This window comes from Neolamprologus multifasciatus, chromosome 13, assembly GCF_963576455.1.
Source record: "Neolamprologus multifasciatus chromosome 13, fNeoMul1.2, whole genome shotgun sequence".
Lineage (NCBI taxonomy): Eukaryota > Metazoa > Chordata > Actinopteri > Cichliformes > Cichlidae > Neolamprologus > Neolamprologus multifasciatus.
In genome coordinates, this window is record NC_140451.1 from 5,895,544 (window position 1) to 5,921,686 (window position 26,143).

Here is a 26,143-nt window from a genome sequence, read left to right on the forward strand (position 1 = left end):
AATAAATAAATAAAAAAATGTTTCAGTCCCATTTTACATATGGCTGTATGTCTTTGTTCTGAAACTTCCCAAAAGGTATCCCTTTAATGCCAAGTGTATGATTTTTGACGCATCATCAGTGTGATTTTTTTCAGATACAATCAGATACACGTGATGCTACTGTGAGCAATAAATTCCACAAAAATTCCAGATGTAGCATAAATTATAAAAATTAAAACTCATATATTTAAATTGATATTTAATATCCAGTTATTTTTTTTAATGTTGTGATCTGGCAGTTATTTCATGGTTCAGGCTTTGCGGGGGTACAGACAGCTGCAACAAAACCCCCTGTCAGAAGAATTCAGTGACAAAGAAGTAACTGCTCGATTGGCCTATATTTTATGGTCCTGTATTGTAACGTATCGTACCTTATAAATCAAAATCTAAATAAATCCATATTATGCAGTATATTTGTAGAAACACACAGTGTTCACAGAGCGTTCCTTTATTCCTGGCCACACAGCAGTGTACTTTCTCACACACGTCCCACTGCTGCTCTTCCCTGCCGTTATGTTTTGAAGCCTTCTTCCTCTCCACTCCAGTGTCGCTAAGTAGAGAGTGCCATCAGTACTACTTGTCCACTCACCTGCCTGGCACTGCCCCTTGAGCTCACTGCACCACCCCTCCCCTGCAGGTGTGCCAGGACCACACCTATACACAAAGCTGCATTTACTCATTAGTCATTATTAATATGTGGCTCTCTTCCACAGTGTGTCTTTTGTCCTATCTAGCTCCCGTCATCCTCAGCTGGGCAGGGCAGATAGCTGCTCCTCGCTGAGCCTGGCTGTGATTGTTGGGGCTTTCTCTGTGTTATTGTAGATCTATTGTATTGAATATTTAGAGGTGACTGTTGTTGTATTTCGGTGTTATATAAATACAACTGAACGCATTCTATATCACAGCTTTGATTTTAGATCATCACTGATAAACACCCTGTCCGAAAGCTTCCTGATATGTCTTGGTAAAAATATAGTTTTGCTAAAAATATTCCAAACGGATAAAAAAAAAAATGCAGCTTTCCCAAATGAGTAATTTTCTTTCCAACTCCCTCTTCATCCTTCACACAGCCATCAACGCCCACAAATCACACCTTGCTTGAACACGTCCACCTTTTTGTTTGTGTACCAGAGAAAATTATGATGATTCTTCTCTGCTGCTCCATTCAAATTCAACATGTTACTTGTGCTTACACACGCACGCACGCGCACGCACACACACACACACACACACAACGATGCACACATGCACCCACACATGCACACACACACACACACAACGATGCACACATGCACCCACACAGAGGAAACCCAACACTGCAACCCACATCAACTGGGACTTTATGAGTCTCATATCTTCTGGATATACCTGCACACTACATGGCTTACTGCCTATCCACCTGAAATCCAACCAAACAAAGAAATATATTCCCTCAGCAGAGATCTCTCTTACTGGAGGCTTTGCAACCACCATCTGAGCTCTATTTAAGCAAACTTCTAATGTTGGAACCTGCATTCAATTTGAGACCTGGAGAAAATGGATCTAACAACTCGGTAGGGAAGCCATCACTGTTAGAACTTTATGTGCTGTCTTAGCGGGGCAGCTGAATACTGATTATGTTGTAAGCCTTTTTTTTTTTTGCCTCTCGGATTCTCCCTGGAGCCTCTCCTGTCTTGTCCGGCTGTGCTTTGCAGTAAGAAGACAGTGGAGGAGGGAAAGTTAGATGAAGAAAACTTTCACAGAGAGGCAGAGGGGCTTTACTGTAGGGGGGGGGGGGGGACTGTGACTCAAGGATGAAGGGCAAGGGCTGTGGAAGAAAAATGGAGGGTAAGGTCAGTCGACTGCACCTGTGACGTCTAGCAAGTTTCTGCGAGATCAGAGGAACAGTTTTCTAAATTCGCCTTCAGCATCCCAAAACTGACATGCAGCCTTCATTTACATATCCTCCTCCTAAACACACACCGGAGATTTGCCTGTCAAAGATGCGCTTCTGCTGCCAGACAATCCAACAACTTTTGTCTCATTTAACTTTCATACCTTTTTACAAACCTGCTGCAATACATTATGGATGATCTTGAAGGTCAAGACAAGAACGCAAACAGGAAAAACCACTGTCCACCGACTTGTGTCATTCCTCTAACTGAAAAACACAGCACAGAGATGACAGATGCTTCATGTTTTCAGCTGCAAGACCTGAGTTCCCAACTGGACTTTTTTGTTCTGCAAGTGCACCCTGTCCATTGGTATAGAGTTGGAAGGGTGAAAGGGGCTGTCCCTTTGAAATGATAAGTAGAGTCTTCCTACACTGAGGGACTGTCATTGAAGTCTTTGTTTGCCCGTCAGTGGCTCTGAGGCGTCTGTGAACTTGAGGGTCGGCACGGAATAGAAATGACCATGTAACCTAGTTCGAGGTCACCTAATGAAGGAAAATGTATTCATATATTTTCGTAGTTGTATTAGTTCATGCAATATGCTTCCCTTTGTAGCCCAAGGTTGCAGGTTCATTTTTGAAGTGGTTTTCAATCATCCCTTGGCATTGAAGTTTCTTTTTGTGCTTGGTATCTAGGCTCCACAGGGCTGCAAGTTCTGTTCATTCTCAGAATATCTACATACGCTCCATAGCCGGTGAGATTTTTTTCTTTAGTGGACTGTATGGCACAGAAGGGTTTTGAGGAATTTAAATACCTATATCTATATATACCGGGAAGAATAAGCTAGTATGATCTCCACAAAGTGCTCGTTTACGATAGAATGCATCTCTATATTTCCCTTTTTTCTGTCTGACTGTCCATCCCTGGGGCTGCTGAGGTTCGTCCAAACCTGCTGCAGCACAGCTGCCTAAAGCAATTTCTCCCCTCCATCATCACCTGTATTAAATATCTCACACACCCCATCCCTGCTGACATGCCACCCCCTGCTACCTCGCCACATCCTGGACCTATTTCCCCACGTTTTTTGAGTCTCATCCTAGCTGGACCCCCTGGTCAGATTCACAGTGGGGACCCCTCCAGCCCATCAGAGAAGTAATTCACACTCTGCCTCATTTGAGTTATTTACTCTATTACCACCCTGGCTGGCCCATTCCCTGTAGCTACCCACTGAGACCTGCAACTCAGGCTGGGTACGCGGGCTTCCAGTAGGACTGGCAGTGCCCTCCGACAGCCCCCCTTCTACCACATTATGACGGGCGCTGCCACCTCAATCTGCAGCTGGCACGCTATGTGGGGGGTTAGGGACAAGATGAGTGTGGAGATTGCTCAGCTAGCTTAGAGTACAGAGGTGTAGATGGTACACTGGTGTCTGTTCGTGTGCATGCTTGCATGCATGTGTGTGTGTGTGTGTCACATCCTCTCCCCATTGGTAGTCTTCTGTAAGTCATTATCACACTCAAAGCCTGTGCTTCTCTCAGATGACTTGATAGATTTACATGACTCTGTCTGGGGACCTGTGAAAAAGACAGGGTCCAGTAGGAAGATAAGAGAGAAGACCACACCATCATCCTCTCCAAAATAAAAAAAGGGACAGTGCAGTCACACCTTAATAAAAGATGTCCCTTTTTGGAGGGTGGATGGCGCTCCTCATACTTCACACAATAGGCGCAACTCTCCATCTTTCCCATTGTAGAATTGAAATAGCCCTCCTCATCAAAGATCCCCTCGAGCTCATCTGCCAGGGTAAGAAATGAATGATTTCACCCATCTTCTTCATCTCATTTCAATCTCAAACCATGTCACTTTCTTTCACTTATTGCTATTCAGTATTATTCCGGCTTTTATGAATTTACCTGACTGTAATACGTTGTCTTCAGCGACTCAGAGCGTCCCAGAGAAAGGCGCATAGCCAATTGCAGAGACTATTTGGGATACTATTATAGTCATGTTTTAGATAACGCAGGAGCTCGGAGCTGTTGTTTGCTTGGACAGCCAGCTTTTTACATCACAGGGACAAGAAGTAATTTTGAGCCTGTGATTTTAGATACCTTTGACCTCTGTCCAATAAAAGGAAGACAGGCCCCACACTTGATTCTTCAGCCATTCAAGCACACATGTTCCCCAGCCTCCAAACTTACTATTTCCACAAATTGAAAAACCCCCACAGATCTCAATAGAAGAGGAAAATAATTACAGATCAGATGAAATACACACTTAATTTTATAATATAGCTCTTTGTTATAGAAATTTATACTATTTGTGTGTGTGACAGGAAACAAAGACAAGAGAAGGCATCGACATGTTCACCTCATCAACTGACAATTTTTTAAATTTCATTTTATTTATACGTTTGGAGAATATAAAAATAAAGATACTGATAGTGGGACCTCATCAAAGTTTATGATGTCTCAAATCCAGGGACACAAGGAAGACAAACAGACCCAGTGAAGAATAAGAAAATACCTGCAAGAGCAATGTGTGAGTTGTCAAATCAAATGAAGCAACTTTGAGTAAAAATCAAGGAGGGCTTTAAAGAAGAAAACAGTTTTTTGAATTAATTTTTTAAATTTCAGTAATTATGAGCAGTTTGAAATATTTGTCTCGCAGGAGTCTCCTAAACTCAGCGTCCACTCAACTGATTATTGATGCATATTTATGAACTGTAGGGATCTGTGAGAGTCAGAATATCATTTAACTGTCTTTGGTGACATGTCCATCGTGTGCTCCACCTCTTGCTCGATATAAGCTGTGATTACTGGATTCCCCCTTTGCCCCCCCCCCCCCCCCCCCCCCGTATTTATCAAGGAAGAAATCATCTGAGTTAAACCACACTAATGTACTTTTAGTCCATACAACTGGTTCAAATTTTGTAAGACCTTGTCCTTGTTTTTTTTTTTTCAACATTCTCGAGCATTTAAAGAACCCCAAAGCACTTTTAACCCACTTTTAACCCTACTGTTTCCACTCTTGTGGAGTGGAAACAGTAGTATTCACAGAGCCACCATGCTGCTTTAATAGCAGTAGATTAAACACAACACAACTAGCTCATCACCATAAAGTTCCCATGCCAGTGCAGTGTGTCGTGGCACAGCAGTGACTGTGACAGGGTTGGTTATGTGGCTACGTAGCTTCTTCACCATATTCATCAGAAAATCTGTTTTGCGAATATATTTGCATCTGTGTATGTGTACAGATGCATATCATGGTTGTGTCTGAACAGCTCAAGAGTGTTACAATTGGTGTTTGCCCTCTTGTCTCTCTCCCTCTCCTTGGTTGAGCTGCGGTAGCAGGTGTTGATGCTGCCTCGATTCAAAGTGTCGCTCACACCATTTAAAAAGTGAGGACACACCGTGTTTGTTTTGCATATGCTGGGATTTCAGGGTCTCAAAGCACACAGGTCCAACATATAAAACCAACTTCCTAACAGTCAACATTTTGCTCTTTTTCATTTTTACTTCTTTTCTCTTCATTTTGTTTTTGGCTTATCTTTTATCACATCCATTTTATTCTTGTTTTTTCTCCTTTCTTGTTGTGTCTTATGCCCCTTTAGCAGACAGTTACCTCCACATTCAATTAAACATTTTTACACTGAAAAACTATCATATCATGACCCTTGGAAAATATAGGCCTGCAGTGAAAATGAGAGCTATAGTTTGTTTTGTATGTCATCATTTTGGGAAATCAAAACCTAAATTTGAGCTTTGTTGATAAGACAGCATACCCAGCAGAGACACTGCTGGAACACTGGAACACAGTCATTTTAAACGTTATGAAGGACACTACAATTACAAAACAAAATTTACAGGCAAAAAAATCCATCCACCCATCCTGGGGCTGGAAAATATCCCAGCTGTCACAAAACAAGAGACAGGGTACATCTGGGGCAAGTCACCATCTACCCAGGTTCATTACACTCAATTAATTCAATTCAATTTTATTTTATTTATACAGCGCCAAATCACAACAACAGTCACCTCAAGGTGCTTTATATTGTAAGGTAGACCCAACAATAATACATACAGAGAAAAACCCAACAATCATATGGCCCCTTATGAACAAGCACTTTGGCGACAGTGGGAAGGAAAAACTCCCTTTTAACAGGAAGAAACCTCCGGCAGAAAATATAGGGGCGGCCATGTGCCACGACCGATTGGGGTGAGAGAAGGAAGATGTGATAAAAGACATGCTGTGGAAGAGAGCCAGAGATTAAGTTAAGTATGATTCAATGCAGAGAGGTCTACTAGCAAATAGTGATTGAGAAAGGTGTCTGAAGAAGAAATACTCAATGCATCATGGGAATCCCCCTGCAGCCTACACCTATTGCAGCATAACTATAACAATTTCTGTGCATTTGTGTTTTTCATTGTTCTTAATGATGTTACAACACTAAATATGAATAAAAAATTGCAACTGTTTCCTTAATTAATGTTTTAAAGAAGTGTCGATTGTCTCCAGCAGCGTGAGGTATGCATTTTACATTGGGCCATATTCACAACCAGTGCTCGGCCTCATGTGGTCAGACTGTATAGGAGGGTCCCAGATGATCAAGGCACTGATGCCAGTGACTGGCCCTTGAATAAAAGTGAGAAGCTCTTTGATATGATTCACTGATAAATCCAGTTTTCTAATTTTGCTGACCACTACCTTACACTGCAAGGAACATTTAATCATACATTTTCCAGAACTTTATCTGCTTCCCATTCATTAATTGCCATTTAACCCTCTCAAGGCAGGCGTTGCCGATTTGCAACAGTTAAAAACTAACAACCTGATTACCCCACATACATATTTTATGAGTTTTCTTTACTCAGAAGTACCACTGCAGGACTTGGTTGTGCATTAGCAACAAAAAGTTTAATTTGAGCCTGAGAGGGTTAACCTAACATAACAGTCTTTGGACTGTGGGTCCGGAGTGCCTGAAGGAAACTGGCGTAGGTGCAGGGAGAACATTAAAGCTTCAGATGGAAAGGCATCAGCCGTAGAACAATCAAGAAACCTTCTTGCCGCTGTGCCACCTTTGCAACCCAACATGGGAGTAGAAATGCTCTTCCTGTAGAGTGCTTCATAATTCCCTTCCTACAGCTACTAGACAATAAAAGGCAGTCTCTATATATTCGTAGATACAAATCAGTCCAATGTCTGTCTAACTGCCCCTCCCTTCCACCTCCCAGAGGTGAACCCCCAGCCCCCCAACCCTTTCACACTTGCTGCTCTGCTTCCCTTTCTCTCCCCTTTTAAAACAGGTTGAATACACTGAATGTCTCCCCTCACTCTCTCTTTCCGCCAAAACTCATATGGGACCACTTCTCATCATTCCCTTCATTATCCATTCTTTCCACCACTTCTTTTTTTTCCTTTTTTGCGGCTCCTCAGTTTCTCTTTCCCTCCCTCTGTTCATCTGTCGGTCTGTCTGGCACCTCGAGCGCTGCTAAGCCTTCAACCAGTGTCAAAACGTACGGAGCTGGAACAGTGGCTCTGCTGTGTTTAGGTGGTGGCATTCACACACACACACACACACACACACACTTGGAGAAGCAAATGTGCACAAATTCAGCCATTCGCACTACGGATACACACTTGTTTATACACACATCTATGCTCACACATGAACACACACGCAAACACAAGTTCAGGCTTGTAGAACTATGATCTGTCTCAGACACACACACACATACAAACACACACACACACACACACTCTGGATGTGGATAATAAACAGCAGAGCAGCAGAACATCAGTCACATGTGTTTACATTATGGCATGGAGAGAGATATGACACAAACCAACCCACCGACAACGCATTCACACACACACACACACACACACACACACACACACACACACACACACACACACACACACACACACACACGGTGATACTGAGAGTTATTGAGTCAGACAAGTCTAAGCCTTCCAAAGTTGGTGTGTGTGCATGTGTGTGTGTTCGTGTGTGTGTGTAATAATCCATTGGTTCTGTTCTGTGCTGATTCCAGGCGCTAAGCCCTGCCACAATTATTCAAATCCAGGCTTTTAGTTGCAGCACACCTCTCTCCATGGGCCTATGAGCCGGTAATCTTGCCTTTGGCCCTGCATTTCAAATGGCCTTAACTCCCATAAGGAATGCATATGAAGAGGAGCCACTAGTGGCTTAATCCGCCCTGTTTAAGTTGCTGAAACGTACACCTGTCACAGCGTCTCGCGCCAGAGCTTGTGGCTACTGATAGTTGAGCTGTAAATCCAAAGGCACGCAGCTTTTTAGGCCTTTACAAAAATTATCATGCTATTTTGCAGGGAGGTGTCAGGGGTAGAGCTTGAGAACCCCCACCTTTCTTCATCCTCCATTTATACGTCGCTTCTGGATTTTTTTTTTCTCTTGGTTGGATTTCTTTTATTTCTGTCATCTATACTTTTATCTGTCTCCCACTTTAATACTGCTACTGTGATTATATATTACTGGGACTCGTAACAGGTAAATGCACATGAACTAAAGAAGATAAAAATATGTCAAATCCCATTTTTAAATCTATTTCTGGTGATTAAATAACATTGAAACATCACTGGTATTTGAAAAACACTCAAGCGATAAACCTGGCATTTACAGTCAAATCAGAAATACTCAAACATTACAACAGACAATAGATGAGATATTCTGTTCAGATTATATACTTCTCTCTTGTACAGAACTTTAGTTCCTAAAAGTTCTTTTAGGTTCTTTCTAAGTTTAGATTTGTAACTGTCACACAATACCATCAGGGACTCATCTGATTGCTCCCAGATTCACCGTGCATCATGACGAAACATAACCTCCGGTCATAAAGAACTTCTTCAATGACGAGAAGAACAGTCTCGCAACAGATGGCGTTACCCCACAGAGCCCTGAGCTCACGTTCACAAAGATGCTTCACACGAACCTGTCCTTAGTCCCGCAGTGTCAGATAGTTCTGTTTTGTTAGCGAGGAAGTGTTTCTAAAATCCTCACATACACACACCTGCTCAGGAAACCTTGCAGGGCTGTTATTCCAAGTAATAATTACGGACAATAAAATATTTTTAACCGAATCCAAAATCCTACATGGCTCACCCAACAGACTTGCAAAACACTAAGCTCTCAATCTAAATGACACTCTTATGATTGTTGTCAAAAGACACCTCCAAGATGTCTTTGGCTTTGGTATAACTGCAGTATCTGCTCTGGAAGTGAGAAGATGTTAGCACGGCCTACCTGTCAACCATGGAAAAATTGTTTTAATAGTAAAGGACAGTTAAATTATTTATTTATCTTTTTTTTTTTTTTACTGCAACTACACAATCTAGCGGTTAAATGAAATGGTAATTTAATATTAGTGTCTGTTGTCCTCAACTGAATTGAGAGAGCTGCTGAATCAAATCAGACATCTCCTTTTTTCACATCAGACTTATTGACCATGTTGCTGTTTGTAGGTTTTTGATTGGTCATCATTGCTCCACAGTTTAGTGTTTTATTGTCACCTGTTGCTTTGGGTTGAAATTGGGTTGAAATTGACAGCATTAGAGGTCTTTTTTGTGTTTGCATGCAGACAGGGACATTTTTCAAAATAAAGGGCTTCAAAATTCATTCAGACATAAACTTGCTGGTGTGTTTTGTATCAGTGTGCTTGAGTTTCAGGTCACAAACTGATGGCTTGATATTCTTCTTCAGGATTTCCACACATGTAGGTAGAGAGCAGAATGCATGGTTAAATCAATTATGGCAAATCTTCCAGGTCTCGAAGCCACAAAGCAGCCCCAGACCAAGATACTACCACCCCTGTGGTTGACTGTTGATTTGATGTTATTTTTATGAAATGCTTTGTTAGTTTTACACAACATTTTAGATGCAACACGTTCCAAAAGTTCAACTTTTGTCTCATCAGTCCAGGAAATATTTCCTCAAAAGATTTGACAATCATGTTTTGTTTTGTTTCTCTATTTGTTTTTTGACAAATATGTGTTCTTTTTGGCCTAAAACGTGACAGATGTGCAAAAATAAGAACTCAGGAAGGAGGCAGATACTTTTTTCACAGCACCATGGACTCCACACCCCAACTTTGTTCTATTGCTTAATGAATAAATAATTTAAAATGTCACTTTTACTTTATTTTATTTTTATTTGAGCTCTAAAACTAACATTTAGGCTGTCAAAACAGATGGATACTCCAAAATATAATACAGACCACAGACGCTCTCTATTTGAAATAACACTCTGATTTGTAGATCGTCCAGTTCTGGTGGAATCAGGCACATTACACATGCAGTCTTATCAGTATACGCACCCCAGCATTGATCTCCAATGTGTCTCCAGTGAAAGCTGCCTTTGTGAAAATTGCTTTGATAAGTAATTAACAAATATGTGAGAGCACGAGAATAGTTGAGATGCTGAGTGCGTCCTGGGACTCACAGGATTCGTTTCCAACACAGGTGTATACCAGCTAAGCTCATTTATGTTATTACTTTATGGCAGTTTACTTTTAGTGTTTAAACCCACTGAACAGTGTTGGCATCTATGTCCTTCAGGTTGGTTTTTCATATTAACAACTTAATTTGTGATTTCTTTTGATTTGACAAAGATCTGACTGGCAGCATCTGTTGAAATACATGTTCAGTCTGGAGTTAGTATGCAGATGTTTCCATGAATGAGATTAGTCATAATGTCAAAAACTACCCAAACAAGACCCACATTACAATAAACTAGATTTTTCTGTAATACATGAAAAACACCAACTCCACCATGAGATTCTGTCTACTATCTCTGCTTGCCCCTCCTGCTCCCCCTCCAAGCACGCACACCGGTTTACACACTCTGTGACTGTGGCAGGGACAGAGATGAGCTCAGGACAGCTGCACAGCAGCCTCAGGTAAGACAGAAACTCCCAGTCTCATACACAAGGGACCGACATGTACGCCGACATCTGTTGACGAAAACACACACACACACACACACACACACACACGTGCGCACAGACACGCACACCTACACACACACACACACACACACACACACACACACACACGTGCGCACAGACACGCACACACAGAATCTTTGAACTTTTTCTTTTTCTTTGGCTAACAACAAGCTTTTGTTTTGGGCAGCCACCATGAGTTACATGTGGACAACTTTGCAACTTAGTACAAATCTCCCAGACTCTCACAAGCTCTGATCAGAGCCTGTGGTGCACAGAGGAAGGGGAGTTCTCACACTAGCTTGGGGCAAACACACCATCTCACACACAGACACACACAAGCACTCAGAGTCCCAGCAGTCTTCAGCTGGCATGCGTGAGGCCCGGCAGCTGCAGGCTGCCAGGATGTCTGGGCCTAGACGTTTACCCAGAAGAGGGGCACTGCCAGTGGGCTGATGCTCTACCCATGGCCCAGGCCTAAAATAAGGCCTTCAGAGGTTTAGTCCCCCTGGCTTATGTGTGTATGTGTGTGTGTTTAATATTGCTGTAAGTGTTGGCAGTAATGTGTTGGCCATCTGGTAATCTGGACCCTCTAGGGCCACACATAGCATTACAGTAGCAGTGCTGCTGCCACAGCTATTTACAGGCCCACGTTCTCAGGGACAGGGACACAAATACAGTACAACCACAGCAGCCAGCCGTATAGAGCTAGATCGTGACATCGCCAGTGGAATGCATTATGGGACCACTGTTCACACAAGTCTGACTTGATTATGGAAAATTCAGAGGCAGATACTGCTTTTGGGTTTGAACGTTAAATTGTGAACATTACAAACTAATTTTAAAAGCAGGAATAACACATTCAACTTATGTAGTTACATTTCATAGGGCTGTTGCTACGTTATACACCACAGATTTTTTTAGTTATCTTAGCTGTGTCTAAATAGCTGTATGGATAACTCCCTAAAATGACACTACTTTACTGCATGCAGGTGCAGGGATAGCTCAGCAGGTAGAGTGTTTGCCCCGTGATCGGAAGGTTGGAGGTTCAAATCCACTGAATGGCAGCCCTTGAACAAGGTACTGTCTCTACACACTGCTTCCCGAAGGCTGGATTGGTAACTCCCCACTGCTTCACTGTGTGAATGGGTTAAACGCAGAGGACTAAGTAGCTTCCTACAAGATTAATGAAGTATACCTTATTATTGTTTAGATTATTTTTCAGTTTTGGTTAGTGTGTTTTCCTCCTTATTACCTGTTGGCATCTATCGTTCTGTTGGTATTGCACGTTTGCAACTACCCAGAATGCATTGCAGTTCCCAAACTCTATAGGTACACACCCACAGACACACACAAACACACAGAAACTGTAAAGACAGCAAAACAATCACAAAATTGTGTGCACAGATATAGGAAAAGTTTTTTTTCATAAATGCACAGAAATGTGTACACACAAACACACACACACGAGCACACACGCGCGCGTGCACACAGCCAGACTGAGACACTCTCACCTTCTAACTCTGCTGTCCTGTTTTCTGTTGCTTCATTGTCCATATTCTTATGTAATTTATGAAAATGTGATGTGCTGTTTGTGCTGCTATGTGATCCATGGACACCTAATGTTCTCCACCACCTGCTCGGCGTTTGGAGTCGGGGTCTTAATGTGACAGCGTGGGCGACACCGGACAGACCGAGAGCAGAACAGCCAATGACTCAGCAGGCTTCAAAAACAGCCAATGCCGAGAAATAATTGAAAATAAAAGTGCTTTATGTAAGGCAAGTGTGGTTAATGAGCTGTAGGCAAGTGTGATTTCTTTAGTTGGTATCTACAAACCTTCTTTTGTTCCACTCCGTGGCTCTCTGTTACTGTCGTTTTGTTTTTTTCCTTTGCTTTGTTACTTAAAAGTAATGCTTTGGAGTGTGTTTTGAGGGGCTGGCAGAGTATGCCGCATTTTGTGTAGTCTAAGAGTTGGTTTGGCACCAAACAGTAGGGTGGAAGGTTGTAACTACTGTGACTTTGGCTCACTCCCTTCTCCTTTCAGTTCTTTGTATTTTTTTTCTCCACTGGCCGCTCTTGTTCTTCAGTGGGCTATTTGTGGTCATGGATATTAACAGATCGTTACTTGTGATTTCTAAGACTTAATCTGTGTTTCTCTAACACTAAAGGTGTATGACATCCAATGAGAAGCAAAAAGTTCAGCCAGTGTTTTGCCACATTTTGTCATTTCATGCAGGGATGTATAATTATTAAGTTACGATCAAATATAAATTCACCCGACACCTTAAAAAGAATACCACTGCCATAAAGTCTCCTTTCATGAAGCATATATATCGTTTCTGTTGACACTATCAGGAACACCATAATGGTTTTGGTTTTGTTTGCTGGTAATATGATGGTATATTCACAATATACTGAAAATAAGTGTTCTTTCGTAGTTACTTCTGCAACTTCTGTAAGTGCACCTGGTGTGGAGATTGTCTCAGTTAATAATAACAGTCATAATAAAATGCAGGGCTCACAAGTTTCTGTGTACTCACTACCTAATTTATAGTATTCACTCACTGTCTCTGTACTGTTTCGCTAGCTTAGCTCGTAGCCGACCCGTTAGCACCATGGCTACTTCACCTGTCCCTTCTGCACTTTCTTGCTCATTGTGTCAGATGTTTAGTTACACCTCGGCCTCCTTTAGCAGTAATGATATCTGTAACAAATGTAGCATATTTGCAGCTCTGGAGGCCAGGATTACTGAATTGGAGACTCGGCTTTGCACCCTGCTCTCACCCTTAGCTAGCCAGGCCCCTGTAGCTGGTGCAGCCGAAGATAGCGTAGGCCCCGCTAGCTGTTCCCCGGCAGACCCCAAGCAGCTGGGGAAAGGCTGGGTAACGGTGAGAAGGAAGCGTAGTCCTAAACAGAAGCCCCAGGTACACCACCAACCCGTTCATGTGTCTAACCGTTTTTCCCCACTCGGTGACACACCCGCCGGGGGTCAAACTCTGGTAATTGGTGACTCTGTTCTCAGACATGTGAAGCTAGAGACACCGGCAACCATAGTCAATTGTCTTCCAGGGGCCAGAGCAGGCGACATTGAAGGAAATTTAAAACTGCTGGCTAAGGGTAAACGTAAATTCAATAAAATCATAATTCACGTCGGCAGTAATGACACCCGGTTACGCCAATCGGAGGTCACTAAAATCAATATTGAATCGGTGTGTAACTTTGCCAAAACAATGTCGGACTCTGTAGTTTTCTCTGGTCCCCTCCCCAATCAGACCAGGAGTGACATGTTTAGCCGCATGTTCTCCTTAAATTGCTGGCTGTCTGAGTGGTGTCCCAGAAACGATGTGGGCTTCATAGATAATTGGCAAACCTTCTGGAGGAAACCTGGTCTTGTTAGGAGAGATGGCATCCATCCCACTTTGGATGGAGCATCTCTCATTTCTAGAAATATCGACAAATTTATTAAACCCCTCAAAACATGACTATCCAGAGTTGGGACCAGGAAGCAGAGTTGCAGTCTTACACGCCTCTCTGCAGCTTCTCTCCTCCTGCTACCCCCCCAAAAACCCATCTCCATAGAGACTGTGTCTGCTTCCAAAAAGACAAAAAACAAACTAAAAACCAGCAACAAACAACTTAAACAATCACAAAGAAAGAACAATACAGTATCCACATCTGAACCAAAGAGTAAAACAGTGAAATGTGGATTATTAAATATTAGGTCTCTCTCCTCCAAGTCTCTGTTAGTACATGACTTAATAATTGATCAACAAATTGATTTACTCTGCCTTACAGAAACCTGGTTGCAGCAGGATGATTATGTTAGTTTAAATGAATCAACACCCCCGAGTCATTCTAACTACCAGAAATCTCGAAGCACAGGTCGAGGGGGCGGTGTGGCAGCAATTTTTCACACCAGTCTATTAATTAATGAAAGACCAAGACAGACTTTTAATTCATTTGAAAGCCTGATGCTTAGCATTGTCCACCCCAGCTGTGAAACTCAGAAACCAGTCTTACTTGTTATCATCTATCGTCCACCTGGGCCTTACACAGAGTTTCTGTCTGATTTCTCAGACTTTATATCTAATTTAGTTCTGAGCTCAGATAAAATAATTATTGTGGGTGATTTTAACATCCATGTAGATGCTAAAAATGACAGCCTCAACATGGCATTTAATCTGTTGTTAGACTCAATTGGTTTCTCTCAAAATGTAAAAGAACCCACCCACCACTTTAATCACACTCTAGATCTTGTTTTAACATATGGCATAGAAACTGAACATTTAACAGTGTTTCCTGAAAACCCTCTCCTGTCTGATCATTTCTTGATAACATTTACATTTACAATAATTGATTACGCAGCAGTGGAGAGTGGACTTTATCAAAGTAGATGTCTTTCTGAAAGCGCTGTAACTAAGTTTAAGAATATAATCCAGCCACTGTTATCATCGTCAATGCCCTGTACCAACACAGAGCAGAGCAGCTATCTGAACGCTACCCCAACAGAGGTCGATTATCTTGTTAATAATTTCACCTCCTCACTACGTACGACTCTGGATACTGTAGCTCCAGTGAAAACTAAGGTCTCTAATCAGAAGTACCTGACCCCGTGGTATAATTCTCAAACACGTACCCTAAAGCAGATGACTCGTAATCTGGAGAGGAAATGGCGTGTCACAAATTTAGAGGATCATCATTTAGCCTGGAGAAATAGTTTGTTGCTTTATAAGAAAGCCCTCCGCAAAGCCAGAACAGCTTACTACTCATCACTGATTGAAGAAAATAAGAACAACCCCAGGTTTCTCTTCAGCACTGTAGCCAGGCTGACAAAAAGTCAGAGCTCTGTTGAGCCAACCATCCCTTTAACGTTAACTAGTGATGACTTCATGAACTTCTTCACAAATAAAATTTTTATCATTAGAGAAAAAATTACCAATAATCATCCCACAGATGTAATATTATCTACAGCTACTCTTAGTTCCATTGATGTTAAGTTAGACTCTTTTTTTCCAATCGATCTTTCTGAGTTAACTTCAATAATTACTTCCTCCAAACCATCAACGTGTCTTTTAGACCCCATTCCTACAAAACTGCTCAAAGAAGTCCTGCCATTGATTAATTCTTCGATCTTATATATGATCAACCTATCTCTAATAATCGGCTATGTACCACAGGCCTTCAAGGTGGCTGCAGTTAAACCTTTACTCAAAAAGCCATCTCTAGACCCAGCAGTCTTAGCTAATTATAGGCCAATCTCCAACCTTCCTTTCATATCAAAAATCCTTGAAAGAGTAGTTGTCAAACAGCTAACAGATCATCTGCAGAGGAATGGTTTATTTGAAGAGTTTCAGTCAGGTTTCAGAGTTCATCACAGCACAGAAACAGCTTTAGTGAAGGTTACAAATGATCTTCTTATGGCCTCTGACAGTGGACTCATCTCTGTGCTTGTCCTTCTTGACCTTAGTGCAGCATTCGATACTGTTGACCATAATATTCTATTAGAGCGATTAGAACATGCTGTAGGTATTACAGGTATTGCACTGCAGTGGTTTGTATCATATCTATCTAATAGACTCCAATTTGTGCATGTAAATGGAGAGTCCTCTTCACACACTGAGGTTAATTATGGAGTTCCACAGGGTTCAGTGCTAGGACCAATTCTGTTTACATTATACATGCTTCCCCTAGGCAGCATCATTAGAAGACATAGCATACATTTTCACTGCTATGCAGATGACACCCAGCTCTATCTGTCCATGAAGCCAGATAACACACACCAATTAGTTAAACTGCAGGAATGTCTTAAAGACATAAAGACTTGGATGGCCACTAACTTTCTGCTTCTTAACTCAGATAAAACTGAGGTCATTGTACTCCGCGCTGAAAAGCTTAGAAATATGGTATCTAACCAGATTCTTACTCTGGATGGCATTACCTTGGCCTCCAGTAACACTGTGAGGAACCTTGGAGTCATTTTTGACCAGGATATGTCCTTCAACGCACATATTAAACAAATATGTAAGACTGCGTTCTTCCATTTGCGCAACATCTCTAAAATTAGAAATATCCTGTCTCAGAGTGACGCTGAAAAACTAGTTCATGCATTTATTACTTCCAGGCTAGACTACTGCAATTCATTATTATCAGGATGTCCAAAAAACTCACTGAAAAGCCTTCAGTTAATCCAAAATGCTGCAGCAAGAGTACTGACAGGGACTAGAAGGAGAGAGCATATTTCTCCTGTTTTGGCTTCCCTTCATTGGCTTCCTGTTAAATCCAGAATTGAATTCAAAATCCTGCTCCTCACATACAAGGTCTTAAATAATCAGGCCCCATCTTATCTTAATGACCTTGTAGTACCATATCACCCTATTAGAGCACTTCGCTCTCGCTCTGCAGGCCTACTTGTTGTTCCTAGAGTATTTAAAAGTAGAATGGGAGGGAGAGCCTTCAGTTTTCAGGCCCCTCTTCTGTGGAACCAGCTTCCAGTTTGGATTCAGGAGACAGACACTATCTCTACTTTTAAGATTAGGCTTAAAACCTTCCTTTTTGCTAAAGCATATAGTTAGGGCTGGACCAGGTGACCCTGAATCCTCCCTTAGTTATGCTGCAATAGATGTAGGCTGCCGGGGGATTCCCATGATGCATTGAGTTTTTCCTTTCCAGTCACCTTTCTCACTCACTATGTATTAACAGACCTCTCTGTATTGAATCGTATCTGTTATTAATCTCTGTCTCTCTTCCACAGCATGTCTTTATCCTGTCTTCCTTCTCTCACCCCAACCGGTCGCAGCAGATGGCCGCCCCTCCCTGAGCCTGGTTCTGCCGGAGGTTTCTTCCTGTTAAAAGGGAGTTTTTCCTTCCCACTGTCGCCAAAGTGCTTGCTCATAGGGGGTCATATGATTGTTGGGCTTTTCTCTGTATCTATGAAGCGCCTTGAGGCGACATTTGTTGTGATTTGGCGCTATATAAATAAAATTGAATTGAATTGAATTGAATTGAACAAGTAAACGTCCTCTCCCCTGAATAATTTCTGATCCCAGAGATGTTTGGAGCCAAGAAGGTATCATTTACAATTGTTTTATTTGGCAAAGTATGTTCTTACACAAGGTATGTAGCAGATCTCAACAAAAGACACAGAAAGAACACATGTAAAGCATTGTAGAGTAGGAAAGACAACAACAACAACAACAACAACAACAAACGAGAAGCTGATTTTCAAAATCAAATCAAATCAAAATTTATTTATATAGCACATATTAAAACAACAGTGTTGACCATAGTGCTTCACAGTCAGTAAGAGCAAGAGACAGTTAAAACAAACAATAAAAGAGGACAACAAACAATAGGTAACAACACAACAAGCTAGACCAGCCAACTAGACAGAATCAAAAGCCAAAGTAAAAAAATAAGTTTTAAGACGTGATTTAAAAGACTGGATCGACTCAGCAGTACGAATATGAACACGGAGGTTATTCCAGAGTCTAGGTGCCACGGATGCAAAGGCCCGGTCACCTCTCGACTTCATTCGAGTCCTAGGTTGTGCTAGGAGCCTGTAGTATTTTGTAGTATATGTATTGGCCAGGCAAGATGGAGCTTGTCATTTTGTGCCTGGCAATTTTTGTGCAATGGCTTTAAAAAAGAAGATATGCCTTGAGATGCAAGGCCATAGTTCTCATTTCTCATCTAAAATCCAAAAAGATTCCTCTGTTAAAGCTTTAGATTTTATGACACTGTGGCACAAACAAGAACTTTATGACATTTTGTTCACCATCCAGATAAAAACCAACACTTCATACAACTGCATCTTTTATTGGTATGTGTCTTTTCTTTGCAGACCCATCTCCCAAAAGGAGAACGCACCAATCACCTTGCTCAGTGCCCAGATGTGCATTTTCCTGAGGATAAGGATCCACACTGGTCAGCTCTGTAAGTCTTTGTGACTTACCCAACAGACAGATTTGCAGACATTTATGCGTTTTAGAAAAAGTGGAACTCCAGCTTCATTATGAACAGTGTGTTAGTGCTCTGCTAGGATTCACAGTTAATGTGCAGAGTGTTTCATTTAAATATTTAGTAGCTGTTTATGGTTTTTTTAAAATAGCTTTATATAAATTTGTTTTCATGTATTTGTGATTGCACAGAAAATATTCACCTTCTTTTCATGTCTACTGTTTCCTTTGTGCTCTACCTAGAATTAACTGTAGAGTTTGGCGAGTTATCCTTAAAGGGTTCCTGTACGTGGACAAAAACTCTTCTTGTGTGCATAAATTTTGTCCCCCAAAACGAAAAAAAAGGACTGTTAATTAATTAGCATGCAAAAGTGTAACAGATTCCTTTTTTGGTGTCTTCAGTTACAGTTTTCTGCCTACAATAATACCCCCATAAAATTAACATTATGACTGAGCTACCACGTAATAACTGAACGTTTGAGTGACTGAATATTCTCTTTTCCCAAGGATGAGTGTCCATTTGATTAGAGGAGGTATGTGGACTTATCAGGGGGATAATAGCCCGACCAAAGGAATCAGTGCACAAAATGAAACGTCTCATGGTTCTCTGACGCACATAGGAAGCAAACGGTGTAATGCCAAGGGCATATCAATTTTCAGCTACAGCATATCCTTATTCCATGTATGTTTCTTGCTCCATAGCTATGAAATGGCTTCTATTTCCATTTACACTGGACCCTGGAAACATGTCAAATAGAAAAAGAAGAAACACTTGTAACCTTGTCAAAATTCATGAATTTCAGAATTTGCAGGCAGGGTGGCCTTGAGGTCCTCCTCTATATGAAATGGTCTAAATTCAATGCCTAGGGTAAAATATAAGTTCTGCAACAGGAACAGTGTAACTACTCACCAAGTCCCCCTAGAGGCTACAAGGTTGATTACAACTGCCAAAGGGAACATTAGGCTATTAGCTAATTTAAGTGAACAATACCAACACATACATAAAAGAGATTTTCTGATGTTTTGGCCCAGCTGGAGGCTCAACTTAAAGCTGACAGCTGACTGTTTGTGACATGGTGAGCTTTCAGGTAACTCTTCCAAAAAGAAAAACTTTCTTCACAGCTACACAAGGAAATGAAGGCTAAAGCATCACATCAGTCAAACGAACTGTAGTAATATGTCCACTTTTCTCAACAGAAGAACCATAATATCAGTGGATGGAATGGGGGGCTGAAATGACACGGGAGTTGCATCAAATCTGCCTTTTTAAATCAATTTTATATATGTCCTAGAATTTGCATTTACACAACCCTTGTGGACACATTTTAGAGTCAGCCTGAATTTCCCCTTAGCAGGTGGCAGTAATGGGAAACTGCAGATAATAAAACAGTGACGAAAAAAAACCCCGTTAAGCAGAAGCAAAAGACCATTAATATCACAAAAATCTTATGAAATATGTAATCCTAATTGCTAATAGACTTTAATCTTTCTGTAAAGTTTGCTGTTGGTAAATGATGCAAATCCCTGTCCCATAAGCAACTAAGCTGCTCCCATGAAACTAATTGATTTTGCCAAAAGATTTTACGGTTTTAAATTTGTGAGCTGGTTACATGCAAAGTTTGCAGGGAGGGATTTGTTAGAGTGAGGATCAAAAACTGAAAAAGATTACTTGCATTAACACATTTCATCTGATATGCTGTTATACTTGCCCTCATTTAGATTTACAAAAAGGACGAAACTGAGAAAAATAAAACATTTTGTTTAAAATAATGAGTTAGCAGGCAAGACACTGGCAAATGTATTTGTTTTCTTTTTTGGCCAACACTGGGTGTTGTCACCAGTGTTCTGTACAAATAAAAAAAATATAGTTATCAACCGATACGACAATTTTGTGTATTCATGGTCAAACTTCTACATATTTATTTAGGTTATTCCAAGCCTTTTTCCTGTGTCCTAATGAAAACTAGATTTTGAGAATAATATCTGCAAAGTAATGACTCCACTATAATTAGCAAACGCTATGGTTACGAGTGTTTTTGTTTGAAAAATTAATACCACATTCTGCTTTTCACAATTGGAAAACCAGTGGATTTGAGCATTTCACTCCTCCCCCACAGCCAACACTACGCACACACACACAGACTCGTCCCACATTTCTATGTCCATACTATTATCCATTTTTCACGTCCAATTGCTCTGTTATGGTAATCGTTGAAGGCTCGCCATGGGCTGATTACTCACAGCTGACTTCAGAAGCTTCTCCCTCCTCTCTCCTGCCGTTTTCCTGCTGGCTCTTAATGCACTATTAACCCATTCCTGCTTATTAATTCCTTCCCAGTCATTGCGAAGCGTCCACTCCATGATATCTGTCATCATTCCATGCCTATTAGCTCCTCGGCCAACAGTTATTTCAAGCGTGCCGCCACATTTCTTTTTGTCCCCCCCCCCCTCCCTCCTCTAACAGTCTGTTTAAGGAAGTGTAATTGCTGTGGGAGGGGGTAGGAATTTAGGATACTGCTGCTCCGAGTCTGAGCTTCAGTTGTATTCTTGTTGGTCTTACAGTATGCGATTATGGAGCCGGTGATCTATTTGTGCTTTTTGTATTATGACTGACTACGTGTTGATTGACTACTGCAGGGATGATGTTGTCTTTCAGTCACTATCTGGACAGAGCCTCTTCTGTAGTGCTTTTATCTACATGCAGTGAAGTGTTGTGGTAGGCTCTCAACTACCTTTTCCAAATGTGAATAAAATGACCAGATTATATCATGAGGATGGTTTTCCAAAAGGCATTACTTGATTTGTTGGCTGACTTCTAGAATATTTGACATTTCCATTTCCATTGCAGGAGTTTGCTTCTTCTTCTTTCTTGGCTGGGAGGGGAAGGGGGGGTGTCTAACTGTTTTGGTAAACATATTGTCCGTAACCAAAGTTTCTAAAACAGACCCAGTGCTTTCCTTGGGGGAGTACAGCTGTTATAAGTCTGTCTGTTGGGTCTTTTCTAGACAGATATTCTCCCTGAGTACTTTATGTTCTCCTGCTATAAATCCTAATGGTCTGCTCTTGGATGAAGAACAGGAATATTCCTCACAGTGGATCTTGGCAGCTGAATCTGGAACCACTGCTGGTGTCAGGGCCTGTGGTTTTGGACTGTCCTGAGACATATGGAGGAATGCTGGAATAACACAAAACCCTTAAGTTAGCAGGGCTCAACCACAGATCGTCTCAGGTTTCTGTAAGACCACATTAAAGTCGAGTGGTAGCGCTTAGTGTGGTCTTTTTGATGGAACTTTTACTGATTTTTCTACAGCCTGGTTACACACGACTCCACAGCATCAATCAATCAAAAGCAGTGTTTGTTCTACGTTTTTTCACACAAACGCTGGGCCCAAAGCAAACTTGACCACGAGTGGCCCAAAAGTGCCAAAGCAATGAAAAACTAAATTATAAAGACAGCTGTTACTGCAAATGATCTAAGACAATAACTACAGACTGGGTAGCAACCACGACCTAACAGTTGTGTTGATATTATAAGATGGTGCAGTCTACACAATCCAATTGTGGGTAAAACCAGTAACACTAAGCTATATCTCACATAACTCCAAGTACATCCTATGGAAAAATGCTAAAGACTGTAAAAAAACAAACAAAAAAACTGGTGTGTGGTGAAAATAGTTTATCGGGATACAGTAATGTCTGGCAGCCACAAAAAAGTTACATTTTTTAATAGGGTTGCTAACATAAACAATGTACAATGAATAGTTTCAGCATTCATGAATGAGATTGCAAATAACTAAACAGATATTAACTGTCATATTCACATATTTGAGGTTTCTAAACTGCACATTTCACCTCCTTATACTTTAAATGGGTTGCCAGTGATCTGGTGGATGTAAGTGAACGTCTCTCCATTTTGCCATTATTTTGTTGTTACCATTTGCCTTTTAAAAGCTTTTCAATTTCACAAAAGAACTCAGGGAATCATCTAAAGAACTCCAGGCCTTGTTTGTTTCAGTTATGGTCAGTGTTCATTATGGGGGCATACACTGTACGATTTTTGGCTCATTTTGAGCCGATTTTTCAGTCGTGCGACCGTTTTGGTGATCGGCCCGAGTTTCACCTTCATCGTGTGTCGTGCATCGTGTAGCATACGTGGGGTAACGAGAAGTGATTGACACCTCACGACCAGCTCCTGATCATAAATTGCTTGGTCGTAAGAAAATCAAACCTGTTTGAAATCCTGTCGGCCGTTGTGAGGGTGTCACTGCAGCCTCCCACACTGCGCATGGGCAAACACAGAAATGCAAAGTGAAAAGACGGAGCAGCACGGCAGTGCAGCGTGTGATCTGGACACAAGCGATGGAGGCATTACTTGTAGAACTTTGGCAAACTCATCCGAGCCTTTTCGATGTGGCCTCACAAAATTATCACGAAAATAGTTGGATTCACATTGCTGCTCAATCACAGCTGCCTGATCAATGTTTTTCATTAGCAATTTAGCAAAGTTGATAGTGGTGGTGCGTGTCTGTGTGAGTGAAAGACAGAGAGGGAGAGCGAGCGACAGATTTTCTGTTATAACCTTCATGTTATGGACGCACAGTGTGAGCACTCAGGTCGCCTCAGAGCATCGGGTCGTATAGTGTGAGACCCTGCATCGTGACCTACGAACTTCTAACCCCTGCGAGTCAATCGTGCAGTTTGAGCAGAAGCTGAATAACGCGACTGAAGAAATCGCCCAGCTTTAGGCAACAGTGAGAAAGAGACTGGGCAAGAATGGCATCCGTGGGAGTGCTCCAAGGTGAAAATAACTGCTGACCAAAAAAGCCATAACAGCTCATCTCATTTTTGCCAAAAAATGTCTTGATGATCCCAGGACTATTGGGAGAATATGCTGTGGACTGATAATACATAAGTTAAACTGTCTGGAAGGTTTACACTTTGTTTCATCTGGCATAAAACTAACACAGTGTTTCATAAAAAAGAGCATTGCAACCAACAGTCAACATCGGTGGTGGTAGTGTGATGATCTGAGGCTGGAGGACTTGCCTTTATTATTCAGACCATGAGTTCTGCTCTCTATCAGGAGGAGAATGTCTGGCCATCAGTTCATGGCCTGAAGTGCAAGTGCACTTGGGTTATGCAGTAGGACAATGAGGCGAAACACAACAGCAAGTCCACCTCTGAATAAAACAAAGTAAGAAAGGAAAGCCTCTGAGTGGTCTAGGGAAAATCCAGTTGGCATGACCTTAAACAGGTCTTTATGCCTTTAAACCCTCCAATTTGAAAACAATTTTGCAAAGAAGACTAGGCCAAATGTTTTCCACAGCTATGTGAAATACTTATTGCTAGTTATAAGAACGCTTGATTGGTTGTGTCATCCCTGAAAGTAAGAAATGCTGTTATTAAATTTGCGGGGTACTAACTTTTTCACAGATACATTTGGATAGCTTTTCCCCTTAATAAATGAAATGAAAATAAAATGTCTAATTTAGAAAGAAATGCAGAAACAAGTGACAGGTGAGTAATCAGTCTCTCACACTGTTATGAAGGAGTTCTGGTCCACTCTTCTTTATAAGGTTGTTTCATTGAATTGAGCCTTGTGGTTATTTATTCATTTATAGATCCCATAAGGTCCTGCCACAGCATTTCAGTGAAGTTGGACTTTGACTAAGCCGTTACAAATTATTTTCTTTTTCATCAATTTCTTTGTGCATTTGCTGCTGTGCTTGAGGTTATGTTGTATGGTCTGTTTTCAGTAGAGATGGACCGATCCGATATTACGTATCGTATCGGTCCGATACTGACCTAAATTACTGGATCGGATATCGGAGAGAAATAAAAAATGTAATCCGATCCATTAAATATCAAAAAAGCACCTCACAAAACTTGGCGACATGGCGAGCCGGAGCAGTGTGGTCACGTGATAGAGCGGCTGTGCGTATTTGTAGCCTGCTAGCAAACATTTCATCTCCGAGGAAGTTATCTCAGAGAGAAGTAAAGCAAGTGTGTAAGTTCATCTCTGAATGTTTGTAAAGCATTCCCGCGTTAAGCTTAACAACCGATATATAGAGCAACTGCCTCTTGTCTCTCTCTCCTGCTGCTACTTCAATCGTGAAACTGCTTAATGATCAGCTGATCGGCTTTTCTGTCGCGAGTCCGTCTCTCTTGTTTGTTTTTGGCCCACTTCTCACCAGAAAGAGGAAACCAGCGGCTGAACAACAGCAGCACTATTAAGCTTGATAAGCTGTTGTTAGAATTTATTTAATATTACTTTCTACACCAGGATCTTTTTCTACAGCTGATGTAACTGTGCAGGGGCGGATCTAGCAAAGTTTAGCCAGGGGGGCCGATAGGGCATGAACAGGCAAAAGGGGGCACAAAGACATACTTTTCTTTCTTATTCTCATTTAAAATATGTAGCTTTTAATTATTTAATAATTATCTGAATCTTACACCCAAAGTTTTAATCTGATGTAAAATGTATAGAAGTCCATTACTGTATATAGTAACTGTTAAGTCTAATATACCCTAGTACTTTTTAGTAGTAGTACTTTTTCCTTTGGGAAGGTACCATCTGTGCAGTCTGCAATTCTGTTGAAGAAAGATGTTGAATCTATTTAATTATTCTTGAAAAATAATTTATTTCTGTGAATTTTTTTCACCCTGCATCAAATTAAAGTTGATTACATTGATTAAGCATCATGAGGAAGAGGGTGGTTCCCTATTTTCTTTTGCTGGGAGTTTGCAACCCTATTAGTTAGGTTGCTTAATATTTCTGCTAAGTACTCTTTAAAATACCAGAATAGGGAGGATGGGGTAGGTTTAACTTTATTAGATTGATCAGTGTTGCTGATCTATGAAATATTTTGGGTGCAGTGTGTTTTTTTTTACATATAGGTATAACAGAATAGCTTTAGTGTTGTTGTTGTTTTTTAACTTGAGTATGAACTTATACAAAAAGCAGCAAGATATTAAAAAAACAGTTTTACTGATTAAAAAACACACTATATCGGATTCATATCGGTATCGGCAGATATCCAAATTTATGATATCGGTATCGGTATCGGACATAAAAAAGTGGTCTCGTGCCATCTCTAGTTTTCAGTAAAGCTTTAGGTTTTAGATGCCTTCGCATTTAACTCTGGAACTTTTTGGTGTAAAGAGGAGTTCATGGTCAATGGCTACAAGGTGCCCAGGTCTTGTCACTGCAAAACAGCCCAAATCAACCCTTCAACTACTGTACTTTGTGCTTATGCTGTGGTTGGTTCTGACTATATAGCATCAAGAATGGAACTGCTT

General features: G+C 41.1%; 2 protein-coding genes and 1 pseudogene across 9 annotated transcripts in view; all 3 read left to right on the forward strand.

Moving 5' to 3' along the window:
- LOC146504924 (uncharacterized) lies at positions 1-18,723 on the forward strand. Its single transcript, XM_085183487.1, has one exon. It carries the CDS (start codon positions 13,505-13,507, stop codon positions 14,369-14,371), a length of 867 nt encoding a protein of 288 aa, XP_085039613.1. The 5' UTR covers positions 1-13,504; the 3' UTR covers positions 14,372-18,723.
- The window catches only part of LOC146504921 (uncharacterized), a 483,966-nt gene that overhangs the window by 256,326 nt on the left and 201,497 nt on the right, over positions 1-26,143 (forward strand). For 2 of the 8 annotated variants that reach the window (XR_014877737.1, XR_014877738.1), the window contains one exon: positions 18,730-18,821. The exons of the other annotated variants lie outside the window; for them this stretch is intronic. The gene's annotated coding sequence lies outside the window, so the exon portion shown is untranslated. The remainder of the gene's footprint in view (positions 1-18,729; positions 18,822-26,143) is intronic. 8 annotated transcript variants of the gene reach the window in all.
- The window catches only part of LOC146504925 (uncharacterized), a 20,900-nt pseudogene continuing 13,108 nt past the window's right edge, over positions 18,352-26,143 (forward strand).